General features: G+C 40.8%; 1 protein-coding gene across 11 annotated transcripts in view; it reads right to left on the minus strand.

Annotated features, from left to right (window-relative positions):
* The window catches only part of CACNA2D3 (calcium voltage-gated channel auxiliary subunit alpha2delta 3), a 702225-nt gene that overhangs the window by 43729 nt on the left and 635396 nt on the right, over positions 1 to 23100 (minus strand). For 8 of the 11 annotated variants that reach the window (XM_043551412.1, XM_037904897.2, XM_037904896.2 and 5 more), the window contains 3 exons: positions 21974 to 22018; positions 13517 to 13579; positions 10530 to 10600 (listed from right to left, as the gene is read on the minus strand). In XM_043551412.1, coding sequence (XP_043407347.1) covers positions 10530 to 10600; positions 13517 to 13579; positions 21974 to 22018 — 179 coding nt within the window. Of the gene's footprint in view, positions 1 to 518; positions 565 to 7236; positions 7446 to 10529; positions 10601 to 13516; positions 13580 to 21973; positions 22019 to 23100 lie in introns of those variants that run through there. The other 3 variants (XR_006292226.1, XM_043551416.1, XM_037904898.2) reach the window with 3 other exon arrangements.

Below are 23100 nucleotides of genomic sequence, written 5' to 3' on the forward strand. Positions count from 1 at the left end.
GTCACTAGTGGAAATGGCCCACCTTGATTATCACTGCAAAAGGTTTTCTCCCCACCCCCCGCTTTCCTGCTGGTAATAGCTCATCTTAAGTGATCACTCTCCTTACAGTGTGTATGGTAACATCCATTGTTTCATGTTCTCTGTGTATATAAATCTCCACACTGTATTTTCCACTGAATGCATCCGACGAAGTGAGCTGTAGCTCATGAAAGCTTATGCTCAAATAAATTTGTTAGTCTCTAAGGTGCCACAAGTACTCCTTTTATTCAAATGTTATATATTAGTTACACAGTATATTTCTTTCTGGCTCAGATACATTTTGACTAAGTGGTTTGGATCCTGCAGTTTCAGCTAAACATTTGGTATGTGTCACATAATGCTTTCTCACTTACTATATCTTATGTCCAGTAAAAAAAATGGCGAGGAAGCCAGAGCTGTATCGGCCTGGCAGAAAGAGGCAAATGGTAGACAAAACGGATAACTAGAGACCTATACATGGGTGTAGGTTAAACACTGACCATATTTGGCAGAATCACGCCCACAGCCAGATCCACGCACACAGATCTGCCAAGACAAACAGAGCAGTACATGGTGTAAGTTGTGCTGCCCTTATGGCATGCAGAAATACACCACTTCTTCTAGCTTTCCCCCTTCTCCCCGCTAACCAGGGTTACACTTTCCAAGCCTCTCCATCTCCAGTCGTGGCTCCTGTGTTTCACTCCTCTGTATCTAAGAACCATGCACTGCTCTTATCCGTGCATGGAACCACTGATGTCAGCATGTGTTAAGCACACAAAGAAGAGCAGTTTACAGGCTTTAATTGTTCTATGAAGAATTGCCAAAGAAGACTACTTCACTGAAATGCCCCCACTCTCCTATGCCTCGTTGTCTGTTCTTAGAGTAGTGTTCAGTTTTCACTCCTTTCATGGTATGTTTAATATAATGAATAAAAGTACTGCAAACGTGGTATTTGAAAAGTGCAATCATATCATCTAATGTCAGCTTCATCTGCTATAAGAGGTTTGTTAATCTGAAGATTGCTTTATCCTGCCTAGAAGTTTTAATGAAATTATATTACTGTGTACCACTTAGAACATCTGTTATAATTATCATTTAGACTCCAGTCTTAAATATTGGAAGATGTCTTTAAATATTTTTTTCAATATTAATGCTTGTAAATACTATGATTGTATAAGTGAAATGTTGCGTGTAATTTCTTTACTAAACATTCAATGATAAAGGTTAATAAAATATTGCAGTATGAATTCAAACAAGTAATTTTAAATACAAAATTTAACCGATAAACCTGGTTATATAGGCTGATGGTTAAGGATGGTATTGTTTTGGAAAAATCTAAGATTGCTCTTATTATTTATAACACCTAGGTTAAAACGTGGTGAAACAGAATTTCACTTTGCTGTAAGGCAAGAAGTAAGCCTTAGCTTTAAGGCACACGGAGAGAGTTATAACAGAGAGCCTTACAATCAAGGTGAGCATATAGCATAATAGCTATTGCTGGGCTGGAGTGCCACAAACCCATGTGTGTATGATACTGCAATGTGTTTATAGTCTTTTCTAAATATATTAAAGTGTTTCCAGAGAGAAGATTCCGGTTACAGGCGGAAAGTATAGGAAAGTCGCTTTCAAAACAGAGACAATGTATCCAGGTGGAAAAAAAAATTGAACAAATCTTAAGGAAAGCTGCAGGACAGATACAGTTTTCCCAATAAAGGCCTGGAATAAATTCTGCTTTTCTGAAGGAAGTACTGATGTTGTTACAACATGTGCTATTTAACAATGGCTATTAAATCCTACCATACTGAGTAAAATAAGTGTTATGCTGTTTTTCAAAGGGTCAGCTTCAATGCTACTGAAAACCTGCATCTTTCCAAAGACAATTCAAACAACAACATCAACAAAGGATGTGCAGATCACATTAGCAAAAGTATGACTGTAGGCATCTTCATAAGGTCTAATTCTTCACCAATGGAAGCCAGTGGGAAGATTGCAGTAACCAGGAATGGCCACAGGATGATGCCCATAATGAGGCTGAAATTTGAACACTACAACATGTTGAAACAATTCAGGACTTTCATTCAATGTCACTATTAATAGATATTAAAGATCAATACAAATGGGTTCTACAGCATTCACAAATTCAAATGCCAGCTTTCCTGTATTCTTGAAAATGTGTTACAGCTCTAAGATTTCCTGTACATCAAAATGGTAAAAGACTTCTAGTGCTAATACTTGCAAACACTACTGTAGCATGAATAGCAAAAGTAGTGATCCAAGATTCTGAAGTGCTTCTGTGTAAAGAGTTCATTTCTACAGTATTATATTAATGCTAATGTCATTCTAAGATGTTATAAAATAATTTTTTCCTCAATATTTAGACAGGTTTAACTAAATGTTGCAAAAAGAAAGATTTCTAGATTATTTAGCCTTTCTGAAGTGATTGTGATGCTGTTTGAAAAGTTTGTGGCTACCTGTGTCCTGTTCAGCTGTTTATAGTTAAAGAACATGATAATTGCCAGCTTTCCCTCTGATCTAAATTTAAACCCATCTAGTTATGCCCAACCCAAGCCTGATGTGTTCTTAGAATCAGTAGATTATTCTTGCCAGAGAGAACATGCCTGAGTCTTTATGACATCACTGTACTGTTAACTGCCCACATTTCCATACTTTATCATCGTCACTGAAGTCCACAGAACAGTTGCTTTCAAAATCTGATATATGATAGACACAGACTATATATAAAACTTTAAGTAATGGAAAACAAATTTTCAACAGCTAACTATGCACCTCTGTTTTAGATAAACTTGGGGGACATATCCATTTTGGTGAAACCCTTTTATAGTCAGTTTCCTGATACAGTAAATTCAGTGTTGCACTTTACAATGTACTTGCAGCTGAGTAAAAATCTGGTTCAAGAAAATTAAACATCTAACCCAAAATCACTGGGTAGGCCAGAGTGGGGACCATGCTTGACAGTATTTTTCCCATGCAGCTTCCTACTGTGAACTGTATCTCACTTGTGGGATATAGGCCTACATTGCTGTGCATGCATTAGAGGTAGAAGATTTCTCCCAGGTTATCTCTGGGTCCTGCTAGTTGTCCTCAGATCAGCATTTGGCTGCACCTCAACGCTATTAGGGCTGTCACCTCTACCCCGTTGATCCACACAGGGATTAGATTCTTGGCCAGGCCTCTTTTTCTAACCCAGGTGTCTGGCATCCATGCCTGCCCATCGGGGCAATTCATGAAGGAGCAGTCACAGCAGAAATGACCTGTTGCTAGCACAAAAAAGCAAGTGTGAGTTGAGGTTTTTTTTCCACCCCTGACTGCACAGGGGAGGTGGGACTTGTGTGGTGGGTCTTTCTTTGGGACTGGTCCGTCCTCTCACTCTTTCCTCCCCTTGGAACCAGTCTTCTAGGGCTTTGTTATAGCCATGGACTGGCTGGGGGCACCAGACCTGGCATGCAGTTCCCCAATGGGTTGCCCCCCTCAGCAGGCCAGAAGGTCTGCTGTCACTGGTCAGCTGGGGTGAGCATCTTTGGTCTTGAGTGGCGCCACCGTCAGGTCTGCAGCTGCTAAATTGTTCCAGCACCACTTGTTTGGCCACCTGTCCCCCTGTCCGTTTCTTGGGCTGCAGCCACTGCCAAGAGTATTCCTTACGCCTCTTGGTCACTGCTCATAACTGGGTCCCCAGGGGACATCTTTCCCAACATAAGCACTATTGGTGGGTTTCTGCCATGATACGGAAGGTGTCCAAGATGGCCCCTTGACCTTAGCATAATCTTGGGCTTCCATGGCATCAAAGTTCCAGTACACAGCTTGAGCAAGTCCAGTAAGATATGGTGCCAGCAAAACAGTCCTGTATTCGGATGGCCATCAAGCTGCTGTGATGACCCTCTTGAAAGTGACTCAGAAAGCTTTGGAGTCATCTTCTGGCCCTGTTTTTGTGAGTCTTACAGGAGGTTCGTAATTGTGGTGGGGCTCAAGGTACCAGTCACCATGTTTGCGTTTGCTCCGGGGGGTTGTAAAATGACCATCACCTGTTGAAGCAGGCTTTGTTGCTGTTCCTGCTGTTGTCGCCTGCTCCTGGATAAGCTGTTATTGCTGTTGTTGGGCAGTCATATGTTGGAACACCTGGTTCTGCTGCTGTTGGCTGACCATCAGCCACTTCAAAAATTTGTCAAAGTCCATTTTTCTTCTCATTCTCTCTCTCTCTCTCCCCTCTTTTTCTTCCCTTCCAGTTCTTCTTCTCAAAGTCTTACAGCAGACCCAGGGTGAATGCTCACATTCTCCACCAAGTTGGGATGTTGTCACTTGATGGAAGCATCACCCAGTGGTTAGGGGGTGAGTTCCTCCTTAGTGCAGAGGGTGGTTGGTAGGAGAGCCCGGGCTCTCCCCTCTACTGGGCTCTACCCAGGGCCCTGCGAGGGTTACCAAGGGCGCCTTACAGTTGCCCTATCTGGGCCACTTCCTATCCCCCATTCTATAGTCCATGCTTTTCCATCTATAACAACAGATGCTGAAGAAAACGTATAAACTGCACCTTTAGTCTGTCTAGGCCCACCAGATAGACCCCCCTTTTTCTAGAAGAGCTGCTGCAGCATCCCTTCTTAGGCGCTCCCAAGGCATATCTTTCTTCCTGCCTTGTCTTTCCCTTTCTGAGTGGTCTGGCTTCCTTATAAGTTCCATCTGGAGCATGCTCTGGGCAGGGTTGTCTGGGCCCAGATCTACCCTTTAACCCCTTCAGTCCTAGTGCTGGGTTTATACACCCCATCACAACCAGCAGCACAGGTTATACTAACTTATGTATTACTTTCAGCTAGATCTTCAGCATGTGTTTTACTTTCTACCTATCCACGTCAAACATTCTTATTTACAAATATACTAGCAAAGATATGCAACTGAATAAAAAAGAGTAATTTTCTCACCAATTCAAGATATTATGGCATATATGTAATTTATATGAATAACAAGCCTTATATGATTCTGTCTTGTAACTTATGCAAGCTGCAATTCTATAAGAAAGGAGGAAATGCACACAAAGGGAAGCAGGGAAATTGTCAATGGGAGTAGCCCTGTGCCAAAGTGAGTAATTAACACAATCTTCTTCCAAAATTTAGCAAACCAAAAAATTCTGACCCTGAGTCATCTTAGCTTAATATATGTGCCTGAGAGCAACTGTTAGATTCATCTCCAGTGCTCCTTTTAATACCACCTAATCATGATCCCATAACGAATGCATGTACTGCCTACTAAGATTCCCAAGTGTCAGCGGACAATACTATGGTATTTTACAACAAACTATTTTTCAGCTATGTGATGAAACATGCACAGTACATTGCAAGTAAATGTTGTGAAATTTTTACGGTTAGGGGACTGGGTGACTCAGGTGACCGGTAGGGGACATGAAATTTAACCTCTAGGCTGTGAGTTGAAATCCCACCCAGGTAGGCAGTGACTGAATAGCTACTATATGAAGCTACTACATAGCTATTTCACTCAGTGGCCTGTGTGAAATGAATTGGTGGGTTTCAGTCCAGTTCTAATGGACAGATGTCCACCTCCTCAAACACAGTTGGCATCCTTGCTTGAATTCTCAGCAGAAGGGCAAGATTTAATGAGCATGGAGAGTGAACTAGCCTCTCAGGCTTAGAGGTGGCCCTGTAGGTCACTGGCTGAACAGTGTAAGGATAGACAAACAGATTATTATAGTCTCCAGGGCTGTCAATCCAGCACCTTTCATCACTACTAAATTCAGTTAAAAAAAATAAAAATAAATTATGCCTTTGACAAAAATAACTTGTCAGCGCATGTCTTTGGCTGTGCTTAGGAGAAGAGCTGAACTAGTTTTTAACTGCTTCTAATTGCCAAGATACTGCAAAGCATAACATTTATAAAGCTACAACTCGACGTTTATTTCTAGCATGCAGAACAAGGACCCTTTTACACAGCACACATGGTTGGGGCCTTATAGTTGGGTAAAGATATTCCTGTATATCTTAATACACTGAAAGTGGTAGTAAAATTCACTCAGACCTAAAGTCTAAACCCAAATTCAGTTATGAGCCCGTGAATCTTAGATGTCGGATGGGCCAAGAGCATACCACAGAGCCATGAAAAAGTGACAAGAGCACAGGTCAAGAAATACAGCTGGCAAATTTGAACAGTCAGAACAGGGCTCCTCTTTCTGGCAACGTCATTAGGTAAGATGGGGAGACCGATCTATCTTTAATGCCTAGAGATTGTGTGCAGGTTACAAATGAGGCCTATTGTGCAGGGCATTTTTGTTAACCAAACCCCCCCCCCCCCCAAATCCAAATAACCCCCCCAAAACCCCAAACCAAAAACAGCAACAACCCTCCCCTCCCACAACCCTGCACCTGACTGTATTAATTTTGTCATATTTTATGACATACTTTTGGGGTATATGTTGGGTCTGATCCTGCTCAAAGTCAATGCAAGATTTTCATTGACTTCTTCAGTGGGAGCAGAAACAGGCCCTGGGGACTGCAGCAATTAAATACATCAGAAATAGAGACTGTTTTCCTCTGGACCAGCGAAATAATGTTCAAATTTGTACAGGTGAATACAGCTACATTAAGCCCCTCTTGACTGCCCCTTCATTCTCAGCACTAGTCTCCTCCAAAGTGCACATTTCATAAACAAATTGCAGATAAAAAGGTCATTGCATTTTTAAATGGTTTTGAATACCACCAAATAAATAAATCAGTCCAGTAGGAAGCTAAGCACTAAATTAAAGAAAACAAGACTTGCAAATATAACATTTATCTTTTAAAATGTTCCCAGCGCATTTAATTAAAAGTCATGTCACAGTCAAGGAGCTTACATGTTAAAATGTCCCATGGTGCACAGGTGAACATGCTTCTTTAGAAGGCTGTTATGTCTGAAAGGGAGTGGCGTGACCCACTAAGTTATTCTTTTTCCAGTATTTGGCTTCAAAAATGCTTTGCAGTTTTGCATGTAGTTAGGATTATAACCAAAAAGCAAAACATTTCTAAGATTTGGCAAACTTTCACTAAACTTAATTTATAAGCTAATCAAAAGATAGAATGTGTGTGCATGCATGTGTGTGTGTGTGTGTGTGTGTGTGTGTGTGTGTGAGAGAGAGAGAGAGAGAGAGAGAGAGAGAGAACGGTAAGAGGTTTGGAATGTACCGTACTTTGAAAGCACAGAGAGCATGCATTATTCACTAGGAAGCACATAAAGAAAGATAAATGAAAGAAGCAGGGGAAGGCGAGCAGCAAGAGGAGCCCTCAGAGCAACAAGAAATTGTTAGTGAGCCTTAGCATCTGGGAAAGCTGGAATCCAGGTGTCCACCAGTTTGGTCTTATGTTCTGACAACATGATTAAATACCGAAGTAGAGGTCCTTCTGCAGGGGCCAGGAGAATGCCTGATGGAAACAGAACTGTCAAGAGGAGAGGATATTGTGTCATATTTGCCTTTAAAATGTACTCATTTTTAGATCCTACTGAAGAATTTTGGGGGGACTTTTTGGTAGACTAGACCTTCGGCTTTCTCTTCCATTTTTACTCAGTTTATCCCTTTTATAAACACATTTATTCATAGATCTCTGATTTTGTAGGCTTTTCCACATTATACACTTTTCTTTCAGCAAACAAATAGCATTTCACACTATTCCCATGAACTGTGTGGTGTGATTCTTGCAAAAAGCTAAAGTATATTGGTTTTGTAGCAAATCTTTTTAATTGAGAAGAAGTTTTTCATGATAAGTTTCAGTACCTATAAAAGCTGCAGCTTTTTGGTTTATATCAATTCAGTTCCTTCCCTATGTACATCTTAATTTAATTGGTAATGCATTTAAATGACATTTTAATACCGGACTGTGTGCATTATACAGAATGGACAGTAGACAATGATTCGATAACTAAGGACTTAACAGTCAACAGGCCATGTGACTACAGAGGTAATTTGCTAAGAAAAAGACTATATATTTTCCTGAACATAAAGTTCAAATTAAGAAGATCAACAAAAGTGCACTACTCAGTCTAAGAAAAAGACTTTTTAGTTCTGCTTGCAGTTTCACATTAAAATACAAACAGCCAATGTATGGATGGATTTGTGAATACCCAGGTACATGATGAAAACAAATGTGGACTTAGGGAAACAACCCCCTTTTGCCCAATGCTTCCAGCCTGATTGTGAGAAGTACTGAGTGCTCTCTTACCCAATAGAAGTTGAGGGAACTCAGAATATCACAAGAGGTCATCTGATCCCTTTGCAGGATCGGGCCCTTAGTTTGTGTGATAATTAGCATGATTGTGATGTAATGGAATCTCTTTGTATTGCCACTCGGGATAGGTAGGTTCAAGAGGAACTTTAGGACTCCCATTTCGCAGGGTGTGTCAATAAATGCCTTTTGTGTTTTATGGTGTTGGTCCAGGTATCATGGAAGCCTACACTCTGCCAGCTAAGCCACTGAGGAGCACAAACAACTCAGATGACACTTTTTATAGCACACACATCTGCTGGAAAGTAGACAACATATAGGCAGCAAACTGGAATAAAGGATGGCTCTGGAAATCATCAGAGAAAAACTTCAAAGAATATAGAGACCGATTAGAGCCTGCTCTCTAATCTGATCTCCATAATAACCATAATAATAGGAAATATGATGTACATAATATTTATGGCAACTGCTCTGTTGTGCTCACACAGCATCAGTGCCCAGAATGCAGAGATCCCCTCCAAACCCTTACATGCTTTTTCCCCCTGATTTGAAATAAAAATAAAGAAATACATTAAGGTAAAGTAAAAAGAAAACAATAACCTTTAAACAAGGAACATGTCTGATTAATGTTCATTACAAACCCAGGAAAGGTTCCCATTCCATGTTGGTGGGAGGATTCTTTTTAAAAGCCTTGTATACCCCAGACGAAAGAGACTTTACTTTCTGTTGCACTGGGCTATCTGCTGTACCACAGAAAGAGCAGGTGGCTCATTTAGTGCAATTATACCAGTTTGATTCTAACCCATTTTTTAAATTCACTGGCAACGACCAGCTAATTCTGTTTAAATAATCCACTCACTGTGTTTAAATTTTGCTTTCAGCGTGTGGTTCAGTCACTCTCTGTTAGTGGATTCGATGTTGGCTTCATTCTTTCTAGCTACCTCATAGCTAAACATGAACCGATTAGCCATTCCAAGTTGGCTATTGCTGCACATGAGATGGATCCTTCACTTCATTTATGTTAGTCATGGAGCTCAGCCCCACTGAATTTCTGGTTGAACATCTATTTAAAATGCCAATATTCTGCTGGGTAGGAGAAAAGCAAAGGTATGGAGGCAAAGCATTATCCTTTGCATTTAATGCCGATTTTTAGCTTGGATTAAATAAAATGGCTTGCTTCTTGCCCTTCCGTCCTAGAACCCATTTAGTAAATAGGAATTAGTTCACTTCATTTCATAATAACTATTAAAAATGTAACAGTAAACAAATAACAGTTCCTTTGCCAGCAGAATGAAGGTTGCCACCATCAGAAAACTAGGATTTGGGACTATTCACTGAGTGCTAGATCTTCTCATTTTGGGAGAGCTCTTTATTGTGTGTGATGAACCACTGTACAGCCCAACAGGAGCATAGGAAGCATAAGGCTTCTAAGGATATGACTACACTAAAATCAGGAGGTGTGACTTAGCTTTAAAACCAAAGCTAGCTTGAGTACAACAGCAGTAACAGCACAGCAGCAGGGGTGGCTAAATGCAAGGACTACAGTTCTTCACAGCTCTTATATGGGGCATACAACGGTGAAGGGATGGAGGCTATTTAGAGCTGTGTAAAAACCAGGCAGAATCTAGTACTGAGTTGGGAGATAAGGTTAACATATCCTTGCAAAATTCTACTTGCCCACTTCCCTGAAGTGAGTAATTTATTTTGATGGGCACATAAAAAAATTCATTTGTTTTTCATTACAATGTTGGTAAGGCCCAGCAAGTAGATTTTTGCCTGGCCTGGTCAATTTTCATGACAATTTTGTGAGGCTGAGATAGTAAATGTGAGTGAAAATATATCAATGAGAAGTAATTCCTTCCTTTTTATCTCTGGGACACTTTTGTCTTTTCTGGTTTGTCTTTTCTAAAGAGGACAATCTCCAGGATTATATAGGTTACATTGTTTTCTATTTCCTCTGTGACTTGCTTTAAAAATCTGTTTAAGCTGCACTGCAGTATATAGGACCCAATTCTGCTGCCATTGAAGTCAATGGGAACAGGATTGGACTCAGATTCTTACTTCAGTATCATATTCCAATAAGCTATACTGTGTTAACAGGAAACTCATTGTAGGCCAAATCTCCAAGACTTGTAACAGTCCATGTATGTGGCATCAAATTACGAAGATCACCTGGAACATGAGCACAAGCAGAATCCAGCCACTCAGTCAACTTTGGGCTTGTTTTATTTGACCTTGGTTTTATTTTACTTTATTTATACAAACCTTTTTTTAAGGGAGAGAAGGTTGTAAAATTCTTACCTTTTAAAGGAGCCCATTGTTAGCAATTTGTTCATCACAGCCCCCTCGATCTCACCAAAAAAGTTCCCAGTCTGAGGGGGAAGAACATACATGACCAGAAGTGGAGATAAATACAAAAAAAGAGTGGATACAATTTAAACTGGCATATCCTAGGATCTGACAAGAGTGGAGCTGACAGTTACATAGATAGATTTTCAGGGCTACTGCTACATAAAAAATTGAAAAGGACTTAACAGTCATGACAAGTTATGGGGATTACAGAGTAAACCCTTGAGCAGATGGATGAGTTTATACAATAGATTGAGGTACATTGCATAACATCTAATGTCAGAAATAAAAACCACCCAAATCTCAAGCTTGTAAAGAAAATGCAACTAATCTGATCACAAACCCTTGTGATTAAAATGCTACTCCATAAAGATATAAACTGGTTTTGAAAGGATTTCCTAAATGGTCATAAAAAAGCATTGTTTATAATTCCTGCATGACCTGTTTATGGAGCTGGAACATTACATTTCACCAATCCTATAAATTTTCACCCCATTCAGAGTCATTTCCTGCTTAAAACCACTCATCTCGATGAATGATCCATTTTGCCTTTGTTCAGTAAATGAAAAGATATGGAATAATGAAGACAAATTTCTGATGAGAAAACAAACATTCCTGTTATGAATTTGATATACAATCTGGAAGAAACCCCATTACCCATTAGGCCTGGTCCTGACAGCTAGGCAAATGGAGCTGTAAAGAATCATGCATGTGCACAACAGTGTCTTTTTCCAGTGTAGGGATGGCATTTTTAATTCAGGACCTCAATTCACAGAACAATTGGACATGATCTTTGCACTGTTTTAAAGGGGAAAATCCCAGAATTTAGGGGAAGCGGGAGGAAAGGGCATGAATAACTAAACCCTAGTTTTCATTACAAGTAACTTACTTGACCTCAACTATACACCTGGGAGTTTGCAGACAGAAGTTACAGACCTAGCCAAGAGGCATTCCTCTGTCTAAAGAGCAAGTATTGCCTTTTTCACTGAGGGGAAACCTGGGACATTTTTCAAAACACATGAATGTGTAAAGCCTGCTAGGGGCAAGGAGAACATTTTTATTTTATGTGACTAAATGCACCAATTTCAATAGCACTAGCTGATTAATGATGAAGAAGAATTATCCTAATTGCAAGACAGGAAATCAGACAGCGTCAAATGAGCCCGGACCAGGAAAGGCTGGTATAATATTAGATAGCAAATCTGATTTATCAAGTCATGAGTCAGTTGTATTCAGGCATTTAAAGGACAGCTCTCACTCAGAACACTCTTTTTACAGTTTTAAACATTAGCTTCTCCTCAGAAATCAGTAACCTTTACACAGTTTGTGGGTTTTTGAGAACATTTGAACTGCTCAGTTTAGATCAAGTAAAGAAATGGATTGTCCAGGTGTAGGGCAGGGCTCTTAGAGCTGCTCTAGTTACTTCTGAAGCAGGAGTCCTCCAACTAACAGCAGAAAAGGAGAATCCCAGATATTAGGGTAACTGATAGTGCCCCTCCTCCTCACGCACAAAGGAGATAGCTTTGTGTGGTGCGTGGCAAAGGAGTATGGAAAGACAGAGTCTTATTGCCAGGGCCCTACTATATTCAGGGTCCATTTTGGTCAATTTCACAGTCATAGGATTTTAAAAATCGTAAATTTCATGATTTCAGCTATTTAAATCTGAAATTTCACAGTGTTGTAATTGTAGGGGTCCTGACCAAAAAGGAGTTTGAGGTGGGGTTTGCAAGGTTATTGTAGTGGGGGGTTGTGATATTGCTATTCTTACCTCTGCACTGCTGCTGGCGGCGGCACTGCCTTCAGAGCTGGGCAGTTGGAGATGGTATTGCCTCCTTTGTCGGGGAGGGTCAAAGTCAATTTCTGACTCTGTGCCCTTGATACTGCCATGAGACTGCCTGCTTGTGATGCAGTCAGAGTAGGCTTTGAAACTGAGCTGGTTGGAAGGTTTTCAACCAAACATTTTTCCACCGGAAAACACTGATCCGTCACAAGTGAAAAATTTCACAGAAACTTGTTGACTTTGATGAACCTAATATAACACAGGCAGGTTTCAAAATCTGCCTGCCAGGCAGGTTTCACAAGGAAACCTAGCTAATTTCCTGCCATCTCACCTGCCTGGCTCCTTGGCAGCCCTCCTGAATGATTGTCCCGGAGTTGGGACCCCAGGGCTTCCAGGGTCCCAGCTCTTTGGCAGCCCCACCATGTGGACTGCTTCAGACTTGGGGGCCCCAGGGCTTCCAGACTGGTAGGCCAGCTGGCTTCACACAGCTTGGAGAGCCTGCTGGCACAGGAGTGTGGAAGCCCTGGGGTCTCCGACTCTGAGACAGTCATCATAAAGAGGTTGATATGGCGCCAAGGGTGCTGGAAGCTGCTGACTGAATTAACATGATTCTTGTCAGTTTCACTGCTGCCCACTATTGAATTGCACTGGTGAAAGTGACCAGTCTGGTCAGACAAAATATGATTCTTTTTTGTTGGAGCAAGGGTCAGGGTGAGGGAAGATGTCTCTGAAAGAATGTAAGGTTCTACATCCCAATAAACCTATCTAATCATATCAAACTTAATTCAGCTGAGATCTAGCCAGAAATATGGGAATTTCAGATCACAACTGAATGAGGTAAAAACTCCACATGGAACCCTCTTCCTCAAGGTAAAAATTCTAAAAGGGGAACAGATACCTCTGTAGCAAAGAGTTCTATAATTTATGAGTTTAGAGCGGACCTACCCTACTGTGAGTAGAAATTCTTTGAGGCCCTCTGAGAGGCAAATTACATTCTTTGAGGGAGGGATCTTTTTAATCTCATGCTACTTATTCCTTAAATGTGGATCATTGTCTTAATGCTTCAACACTGAAGACCATGTTTAATAAACAAAATCAAACAAACTAAACATTTTCTAATATCTGATATGGGACTGGTTAAAAAAAGCCTGCCACTTACCTGTCTGTAGTCTTCAGATACTAAAATAAATCCATTATTATCTATGAGGTAGCAGTTAATTGCCTACAAAATAATAAAGCCACAATTTCAAGTCTTGTTTTTAAAGTATGTCACTGATTTCATTAAGTAATCTATTTCAATCCCACGTGTCCTCTAAACGGATAAACATTTGGCCCTTATATAATTGTAAATGCCCAAATAAATTGTAAGTGAACCATCTTCGCAATTGAGAGCAATGATTAAGGTATCTTAAGTGATTACTTCACACACAAATGCCCCAAACCAAGGGGTTATCAAACAGAACCAAAAATATTTTTAAAGAAATTCAACATTTTAATAATGCGTTTTTAAAAATATTTCCCTGTAACAAAGAATGCAAAGGCATACAGGCCTGGTGCTACTCATGGCTTATGCTCTATTTAGAGAACAACATCAGCACAATGTCATTACCCTAATGATGTATTAATGAAAACATAGTGTCAGCTTGGAGGACCAACAGGGGACCAGGTAATATTTTTTTAATTTGTTCATAGAATGAGAGGGGGTAAAGGCTTCTGTAAAAGAGGCCCCATAGGTCTCCTAAAGGTTTTCAAACTGTGTTTTTAATTGGGACCTGGAATCAGGGATAGGAATGTTAGCTTTAGGTAGGTCATACTTATAAATTGCATAAAGCAAGGTAAACTCAAATCAGTGCTTCCCCCACACTATTTTAACCTCAAGTGAATGATTTGCTACAGGCTAAGTTTTAATTACTGCTCTGCAGAATTTAAATTCAAGGTTTAGTTCAAACCTTGGTATAACTCAGTTCCTCTTTATTATTACTTCAGATACCTGCCCCAACACTATATTTGTAACATATCTTTACTCTAGGCCTAACTCAGCAAAATATTGTTCCTTACACATTGTGAAATTTACATTAAAAAGTTCAGGATCGCTCCCAACACAGTACATTTCATGGATTAGCTCTTATTCCAAAGTCTTCTCTTCTTACCATAAATAGGCAGGATGCAGCCATGAATAAAAGGTACCCTGTGTTGCACAACAGCAACCCAAGACAATGTTCCTACAATTTGGTAATTGAAAGTAGCTAAATACAGAGTCTGATCCTGGAGTCCTATCTTCAGTGGGAGTTTTGCCTGGGTAAGAACTACATGATCAGGCCCATAGCCTTCTTCACAACATGTATGCTGTGACCATTGATTCATATCTTGACTTTTGGTTGAGAGTTGTTAAATTACTACAGAAGAAGCAGCCCTTGCCCTTGACTACCAGGAAGATAAAGTTCACTGAGTAATAATACATGCTCACTCACTATGTTTGGAGGTTCAGTTCAGATACGCGAATGCTTAGACACATATTTAAAGATTATCTAAATTGCTTTAGCCTTCTGTATTGGACTGGAAATACAAAAAGATTTCTAATATTTACTCGTCTGGTCCAGGCTGGAAATATTGTGACAATGTTATGCAGTCTTTCAGGTTGAATTTTGATACTTCAGATTCTGGTCAAATACTGGCAGTGAACCCCTGCCCCCAAAACTCAACTTTGCAGAAATGTCTGTTTCCAGTTTGTTTTTAACAAATGGGCAAAAGTTTGGTGAGCTTATTGCTCCAACCAGTTTTGCTCATCCACAACACAGATACTGGACGTTTGCTTTGACACTGGAGCTGGAGCTCATGTAGAGCCTCTTGCAGCTCTGTTTCAGAAGCCCCACCCTATTCACCCACAATTAGGATGGGAATCCAGCCTGGCAGACGCTGCAGGTCTAGCTGATGGCTTGTTTGGCAGGTAGGGAGTTGTTAAGTTGCTGCAACTTGTGGATGGTTGCAAGTGCGAGTAAAAGGATGAGACTCCTATTAACTTTACTGGAAGCTAAGTTAAGCCAACATGGAATACTTTCAAAAATTCCACAGTAAAGCTACTCTCTGCTGGCGCAACCATCAAGGGAGGGTAGCAGCACAGAGGACGCACATTCAGCCCTGATGCATACAGGGGTGAATCAACAGGCCACCCACGCACCTCAACGGGTGGGGGAAGTTGATTAGGCTGGTGGTGAAGAGGGACAGCCCCAACAGCAAGAGAAGGAGACACTTGATGAAGGCCATTGGGTAGCTCTTCCCCTGCTTGGAATCTTTGCTACCCATTGGCCAGTTAGGGTGCAGAGTTGTTGATTGGCCTGCATCTCCCAGCTCGAGGGATTTAACCTGGAACACAAGCCATGTTGAGCCTCTTGTGGCTCCACTGCAGCAGTGTTACTCACTGATGCAGCAGTAGAAGCAGTCAGAATGCAGAGGAAGACAGTGGGTATCCCAAACATACTCAATATTTGGACTTGCAGACAATCTACAAAGCATTGGACCCACACAAAAGCAGCCAGGACAGCAGATAGATTCCAGCCGGGTTTCAGGGCTGACACCATTTGCATCCAGTGTTTCAGCAAAAGAGGCCTGCAGAGGCATCAGGTCATTGACAAACAACGTGGTCCTGCCTCATGTTCTGGTTATTCACCTCAAGGAAAATGATCTCAGGGGCTGCATGGGAGTTGATTTCAGGGATAGAATCCAGAGGGTTGTTGGCTCGATTAGGCAATCCTGGCTGGAGTTAGGGTTAATATGATCATTAGTGCTTGCAAGGTGGGTTGGTGAGGTGCTCCAAACCCACCCAAAGTGGACAAGGCTAGGTAGAAAGTGAATTGGGATGTCACCAGGATACCTGTGGAGACAAGGGAGTTGGTGGTACTGCATAGGGTCACCTGTTACAATAGGCCTTAATTTTTCAGGGATGATGATGTACCTTTGTCATATGGAGGTACTTACATATGGCTATGGAATGTGAGGGAATGGGATGGGACAGGAGCTGTGATACCAGGCACTGTCACTGCGGGGAGGAGTGACCTAGCTAGTCGCTAATGCCTCTGTGGCTGGTTTCCTATGTGGTTAAAAGGATAAAATGAACAGTTCTCAAAGGTAAAAGACCTGGGATTTTGCTGATGGGCCCTGGGCTCATGGGATAGGGTGAGGCCTTGTGCCCTTGTGGGCTGAGTCCCCACCCTTCTGCCTCCTCTTCCTCCTCACAGGAGGTGGAGTGGTAGGACTCACAGCAAACTGATTCTTGGGGTAGGTTGAGGAGAGTCTACCCTGAGTTATGGGTTATATGATAGGAGCCCTGTAACCCCCCACACTGGAACCACTTAAATGCCTGGTATAGAGGAGTATTGCTGATGGGTAGGTAGCTCCCCTCCCTTGTGTTTAACTTAATAAAAGTTGTGGCCTTCTACTTAAAATCCATCCACACGTGTCCTCATTTTGCCGCTATATCCGGATCAAATGCCACTCACCCATCTCAATGGGGTGGCCGGATCAACTGTAGTTTTTAGCAGCCACACAAACAGTTACATAGAGAGTGGTTGTCCAAAGCTCAGAAATAAATAAAAACAGTCACACGGAACAAGACAAAGTCTGGCTTCATTCGCTATTCTTTCTCAGTCAAGCAACCTGCAGAAGGGAACAAAATGCCTGGATTCCAAATGAGAAGCCATATCTTGTTTCTCTTAGCCATAGCCACTTGTTAGCGTTGTTCAGGTTTTAGAAGGTGATGAGTGGCCTAATTCATAGATTCATAGGTGAGAAAGGACCACTGTGATCTAGTCTGACTTCCTGTATAACACAGGCCATAGCACTTCCCCGAAATAATTCCTAGAACAAATCTATTAGAAAAATATCCAATCTGGATTTAAAAATGGTCAGTGATGGAGAATCTACCATAACCCTTGGTAAATTTTTCCAAAGATTAATTACTCTCCCCATTAAAGATGTACATCTTATTTCTAGTCTGAATTTGTCTAGCTTAAATTTCCAGCTAGTGGATTGTGTTATACCTTTCCCTGCTAGACTGAAGAGCCTATTATTAAATATTTGTTCCACATGTAATTTGTTCCTCATGTTCCACTAATAAAGTCATCCTTAATCTTCCCTTTGTTAAATAAATTGAGCTCTCTTCATCTATCATTGTAAGCAATGTTCTCTAATCCTCTAATCATTCTCATGGCTCTTCTATGAACCCTCGTTGACTTATCAGCATCCTTCTTGTATTACGGGTACCAGGACTGGGCACCGGATTCCAGCCCGAGTTGCACCAGTGCCCACAATATAGAGTTAAAATAACCTCTCTGCCAATACTCAAGGTTTCCCTGTGTATGCATCCCAGGATTGCACTAGTGGAATACTCCCTAGGATTAGGTGTTCAGCTACTTATCCACCAAGACCCCCACATCTTTTCAGTGTCTTTGGTTCCCAGGATAGAGTCCCCCAGCTGGTAAGTATGGCCTACATTCTTTGTTCCTAGATGTATGTATTTACATTTAGTTGTATTAAAACACATATTGTTTGCTTGCACCCAGTTTATCAAGAGTCAAATCACTCTGTCCTCTTCATTATTTACCAATCCCTCAAATGTGTGTGTCAAGTGGGATTTATGTGCCTAAGCACCTTTGTGTGTCTGGACCTAACTGACTTGTGCAAGGTCACACAGAAAGTCTGTGGAGAAACAGGAAATTAGACCCAGGTCTCCTGAGGCGCAGGCTAATGCCCTAACCACTAGCCCATTCTTCCTGTGTGCTAATAACACTACTGGAGATAGGGAAATGGATCTATGTGGTGAGAGGGTTTATGTTGTTCATTTCTTGGGCTCATCCAAATATTCCATGGGGGATAATGCACCACATGCAGGAGTGCATTCACTCATCTTTCACTTGCCATAAATAAAAATAGCCTTCTCCATATAGCAAGAAATCCAGGAAAGATTATTTAAATTAAAAAAAGCATTGGCAAAGGACAGTTGGAGGCATTTACTCATCCAGCGCATAAGCATGAAATTCTTAATTATGAGATTAGTTCAGGAGATAATATTATTCAGACACAGTAGGCTCATGTGAACCCTGTAGGATTTGATTCACAACAATAACCAAGTGTGAACCATACACTTCAGGTTTGCTTGAAGGCTCAAGTTCAATGAACTGCAGACTTCAGGGGAACATTCCATATGCAGACAGTCCTTAGGCTTGTAAAAAGGAGCAGGCATGACGTCCAGAATAAACTTGGCAAAAATGTGGGCTGAGTTCTGAGAATGCAACTGACCTTGCACCTAAAACTAGATTACTCTGGAGTGGGTTCAAGGTCTGAGTATTTTGCATAGCTCCAGTGTACAATTATATTAACAATCATGGAACGTAATATGAATTAAAACACATCCCACCTCAACACATTTGTGAAAATAACAAATTAACAAATTCATAGTCCCCCCCTCAAAGAAACTGAAATTTCTGTTTAACTGCATGAGTGGCATGTCATCACTATTCAGTGCCATTAAAAGCAAGGTTCAAAACTTACCAACTTGTTCAGCTTATGCCCACTGTGCAACTGGATGACAGACAAGGTCTCCCCTATTAGTTGGGTTTTAGCTGCTGTTCACCAGTAAGTAAAAACCGTTTACCAGATGTCTGCTTGCCGTTGAGAGCAGGACAGTAAGGGCCATTGAGAGAGATTGTGACTTTTGACATTTGATAGGATGTAAGAAGGGAAATGTTTGTTTGTTTGTTTTTTTACAAATCTGCTTCCCTTCTCCAGTATAGCAACTGATGGCATATTTTGTGATTTATTAAAAGTCTTGATTTGACAAAAAAAGTCACATATCATCACAGCTGTTTATATAAGAAAATATGTACCATTACTATTCAGTCACTAGGACAGCCACAAGGAAGGGAATCACCTCCACCCATCTGGATATTCCACTGGCTGACGGCTTGAGCTAAATGGTGAGGAGATTTCATATAGCACTCTAACCCTACCCAGATTGCCTGAGGTTATACTCAGCTCAGTAAGCTGGTTGGATATAACTGGGAACCCATTGATACAAGTATTTAAAGGCTGTTGGAGGGGATCCAAGGTAAAGTTTGTCCATTAAGTCCACAGCAGGCAGGCACAAAACTAACTTTAGGAGCAAGACTGGGAACGTGAAATTAACAATTCTACAGAGCTTATGTTTTGTATTGGGAGCCTGATCACATTTTAGGGGAAGAGGCTGTGAGCTCACCGAGCCCTAATTAAAATGGACTGAAATGTAAATGACGGCATGGAAATGGAGGTATAAAAGAGGATGGAAATGGCTGCCTTAGCATGAAATCAAGGATTCTGGGGAGAGGGTGTATTTTTAAATTGGCAGTTGAAAAGAAGAACCTTTTTTCAAAGGTTAAAAAATTAAAAAAAGAGGCTGCAAGCTTCAAAGGAAGGAGACGTAGGTCTCTAAAGAGAGAGACAGAAAAGGCACATTAGAGACCATCCACATTGACAGGGCACAGGATAATCACTGGCCTTTCCACAGTTGACTGCTAGAGTAATAGTGGAGACTGCTTGTATTAGCAGCTATTTAATGGATGGGGAACACAGATTAACTTCAGAGATTTGGCTGACTGCTAATACTTATTTTTCTTTAGTGCTGCCTCTTAAGCCTCTATCATCTAGTGAATTCACTATTTAATGGAGCTAGTTGGAACATTTTCAACAAAATGAAATTTCATCAAAATATGTTGTCTACTCAATGTTAAAAGGTTTTGCAGAGACATAGTGGCTCCAACGAAGTTGTCAAGTGTAAAGGTGGAGGATGGGAGAGAGACTTTCTTATACTCTACAACCTGGTGGTTAGAGTGCTGTCCTGGAATGTTGGAGACCCAGGTTCATCACTCCTCTGCCCGCTTCAGAGTGGGATAAAAAACTTTCTGAATCAGACACTTGATGCTGGGACTCCCACATCCCAGGTCAGTGCCCTACTCACCAAGACACACACCGTCCTGCATTGAAAAGCTCAGGTTTTAATCTGAAAATGGACTTTTCAACACAATTCCATTTTTGCAAAAACATTCCAAAGGTTTTGGTTTCAATCCAATGCAGAACAAAACTAAATGCAGAAACCATGACAGCTGCCATGAAATTGAATTGTCGTTTTCCAGTCGGCTCTACTATTTAGTTCTTGGAAATGCATTGTAGTTTGCTATAATGAGTTACTAATTTGATATGTTGAAGAAGTTGCCATGCTCCATTCTTACAATGTTGGAATTTTAAATTCTGTTTCCAGAATGTTTTGTGTGTTTTCAATCCCCTGTGGAACTGTCACACATTTAAAAAGTGGTATCACTCTACCTGGGTCTTGGCTGTGTTTTTTCAATAAAACGTCTGTTCAAAATGCTCTGAATGTCAAACTAGGTTGGGAATGCGGGGTAGAATCCCAGAAATTGGCTTGCCAGAGTTATTGTCAGACATCGTAAACTGTTTGGAAGTTAATTTAAAGAAAAGTCTAGTACAAAATGAAAATAATTTTTTTCCACAAGCCTGAATTGAATGTCCATCTTAATACTTGCATATGTTTCAAAACACTGTTAAAACACACCTGATGGCCCTTTTTGGATAACTTACACTCTTCTTGGGAAGGGGGTGAGGTTTGAATTGACTGTTCCCAGTGAAGCCCCAACTTAATTTTATACCACAGGAAATACTGTGGAATACTTACTTTAACTATTATTGTTAATTATTTATACAGTGCTGTAATAAACTGACGACCTCCCCAGCTCGCAGATGACCCACTGCCACATGCAGAGTCTCTTTCCAGAAGTTTTTTTTTTTTCAAACTTTGGCAAAAGGTAACAAAAACTCAGCCCTCCCTGGGCTACAGCTCCCAAGGATTTTCCCCCCGTTTCCTGCTGGAAGGATGGAGAGATATCTTCCATGTTCTGTTCACTGAGCACCACCACTCAAGGGCTTCTCTTTGGAGGCCCTCTTTCCCTAGCAGGTTTCCACTGCCTCCCCGTCCCAGGGAACTTCCTGTTGCTTCTTCCCACACTTTAGCACTCCCTCTCCCTGGTTTTCTCTCTCTAGTCCCAGGTATCCTATTTTAAACCTAATTGGGGTCAGCAGACCCGTCACAGGTTCACTTGCCCTGCTCCCTCTTAAAGGGGCCAGCCACCCTGTGACAAGCACGATGACTGAGATTGGTGATATACAAAACATAACATAATCCAAGAAATTTTATGTCTAACAGACAAACAGTTCTAACAGGGCAACAGTTCCAATGTAGCTTTGTGCTTAATGAATCTTTCCAATTATAATTTCCAGTTTTAATATGTAAAAATATTATCAAGTGGGTAATCTTCACATAATAAGGAATAGTTATTTATTATGTAAAAATGTTCCTTTAATGAAAGGTACATTAACTTCTTATTCTATGGTATGTATCAGGGACGTGTCTGTATTTTAAGATGAACAGTACATGGGTATAATAGTATCCCTGAACAGCTTTTTACCATTTCCAAACTGACTTCAGAAAGTGCACTGCCTTACCTCAGATGAAGTTGCCATACTAAAAACTAAATGGAGATATAAAATGAGAAAAAGTCTATAAAATACTTACTTCATCATCACAGCTTATAGAACATCTTCCATCAAGAGATGGACACTGCAGGGGACACCAATAGGATATATATTTTACACCAATTTTTAAAAAAAAAATTATTCTGGTGGTTGTCTGAACTGATATTTTAAAAACGGTAAGTAAAAATTTAATCAAGAACAGTAGTTAATCTAGAAAAGACCACAAAAGTAGGACTATATTACATTAATTCCGCATTCCTGTTGTGACAGCATCTGCTTCAAGGGGTTAATTCATGCTGTGCCAATTTCATTTGCTTATTCCAATCTTTGCTGCCTATCTATAATGATACAGGGCCTTACAAGGAATTAAAATGATAGGCAAGGCTCCATTGGGACTTCAGTACGGGTATTGTGTGAGCCAATATTTCACAGAATACTTTAGAGATGATTATTCTCAGAAATAGTACAATCTCAATGTATTCTCAAATCGGTCATGTAAACTCTTGATCCTTTTAAAACTGGAAGAGATTATTTTGTTAAATAAATACACATTTTATTATTTATTAAAAACAAACTAGCCAAAAATGATTCACTGAATACAGTTAGTCGCTAGATCATTATGTCAGGTCACTTAAAGCTAGATAGCAGATATACCGTAAACCCTGAAAAAGGGACATAACTGTGCCACGCAAGAGAGACCAGGAGCCAAATTGTGACTCAGTCACACAATCTGGTCCTTGGTTTCCCCTTTCCTCCAGGAGGGACTTTATCTATGCCAGCCCTTTACCTGACACAGTTTACTTCTCCCCCTGCACCAACTGTGCGAGCTGGTCCATTTTAGGGACAGTGGACTCAAAGCTCCATCCATTCCTTGCCTACCTGCAGTGGAATGGGAGTAGCAGCCCCATGGAGGCTGCTCCCCAGGTTGAACTGTAACCCATGGTTACATGCCCTACCCCTTCCTTAATTCCCTGCATAGGCATGATGGGACAGCACAGTCTTGTCCTTAGTAATAGCAATGCACTGGAAGAAACGAGGGGAAAAAAAGGTCATTTGAAACCATATACAAAAATTTTGAGTGAAATCAGGTTTGTACTAAGTATATTTATTCTTACTGTTATCAAAATGCACTGATCAACCCAAGAGATACTTGAATACTGACAAGGT

Source organism: Chelonia mydas, chromosome 7, assembly GCF_015237465.2.
Source record: "Chelonia mydas isolate rCheMyd1 chromosome 7, rCheMyd1.pri.v2, whole genome shotgun sequence".
Taxonomy (NCBI): Eukaryota; Metazoa; Chordata; order Testudines; family Cheloniidae; genus Chelonia; species Chelonia mydas.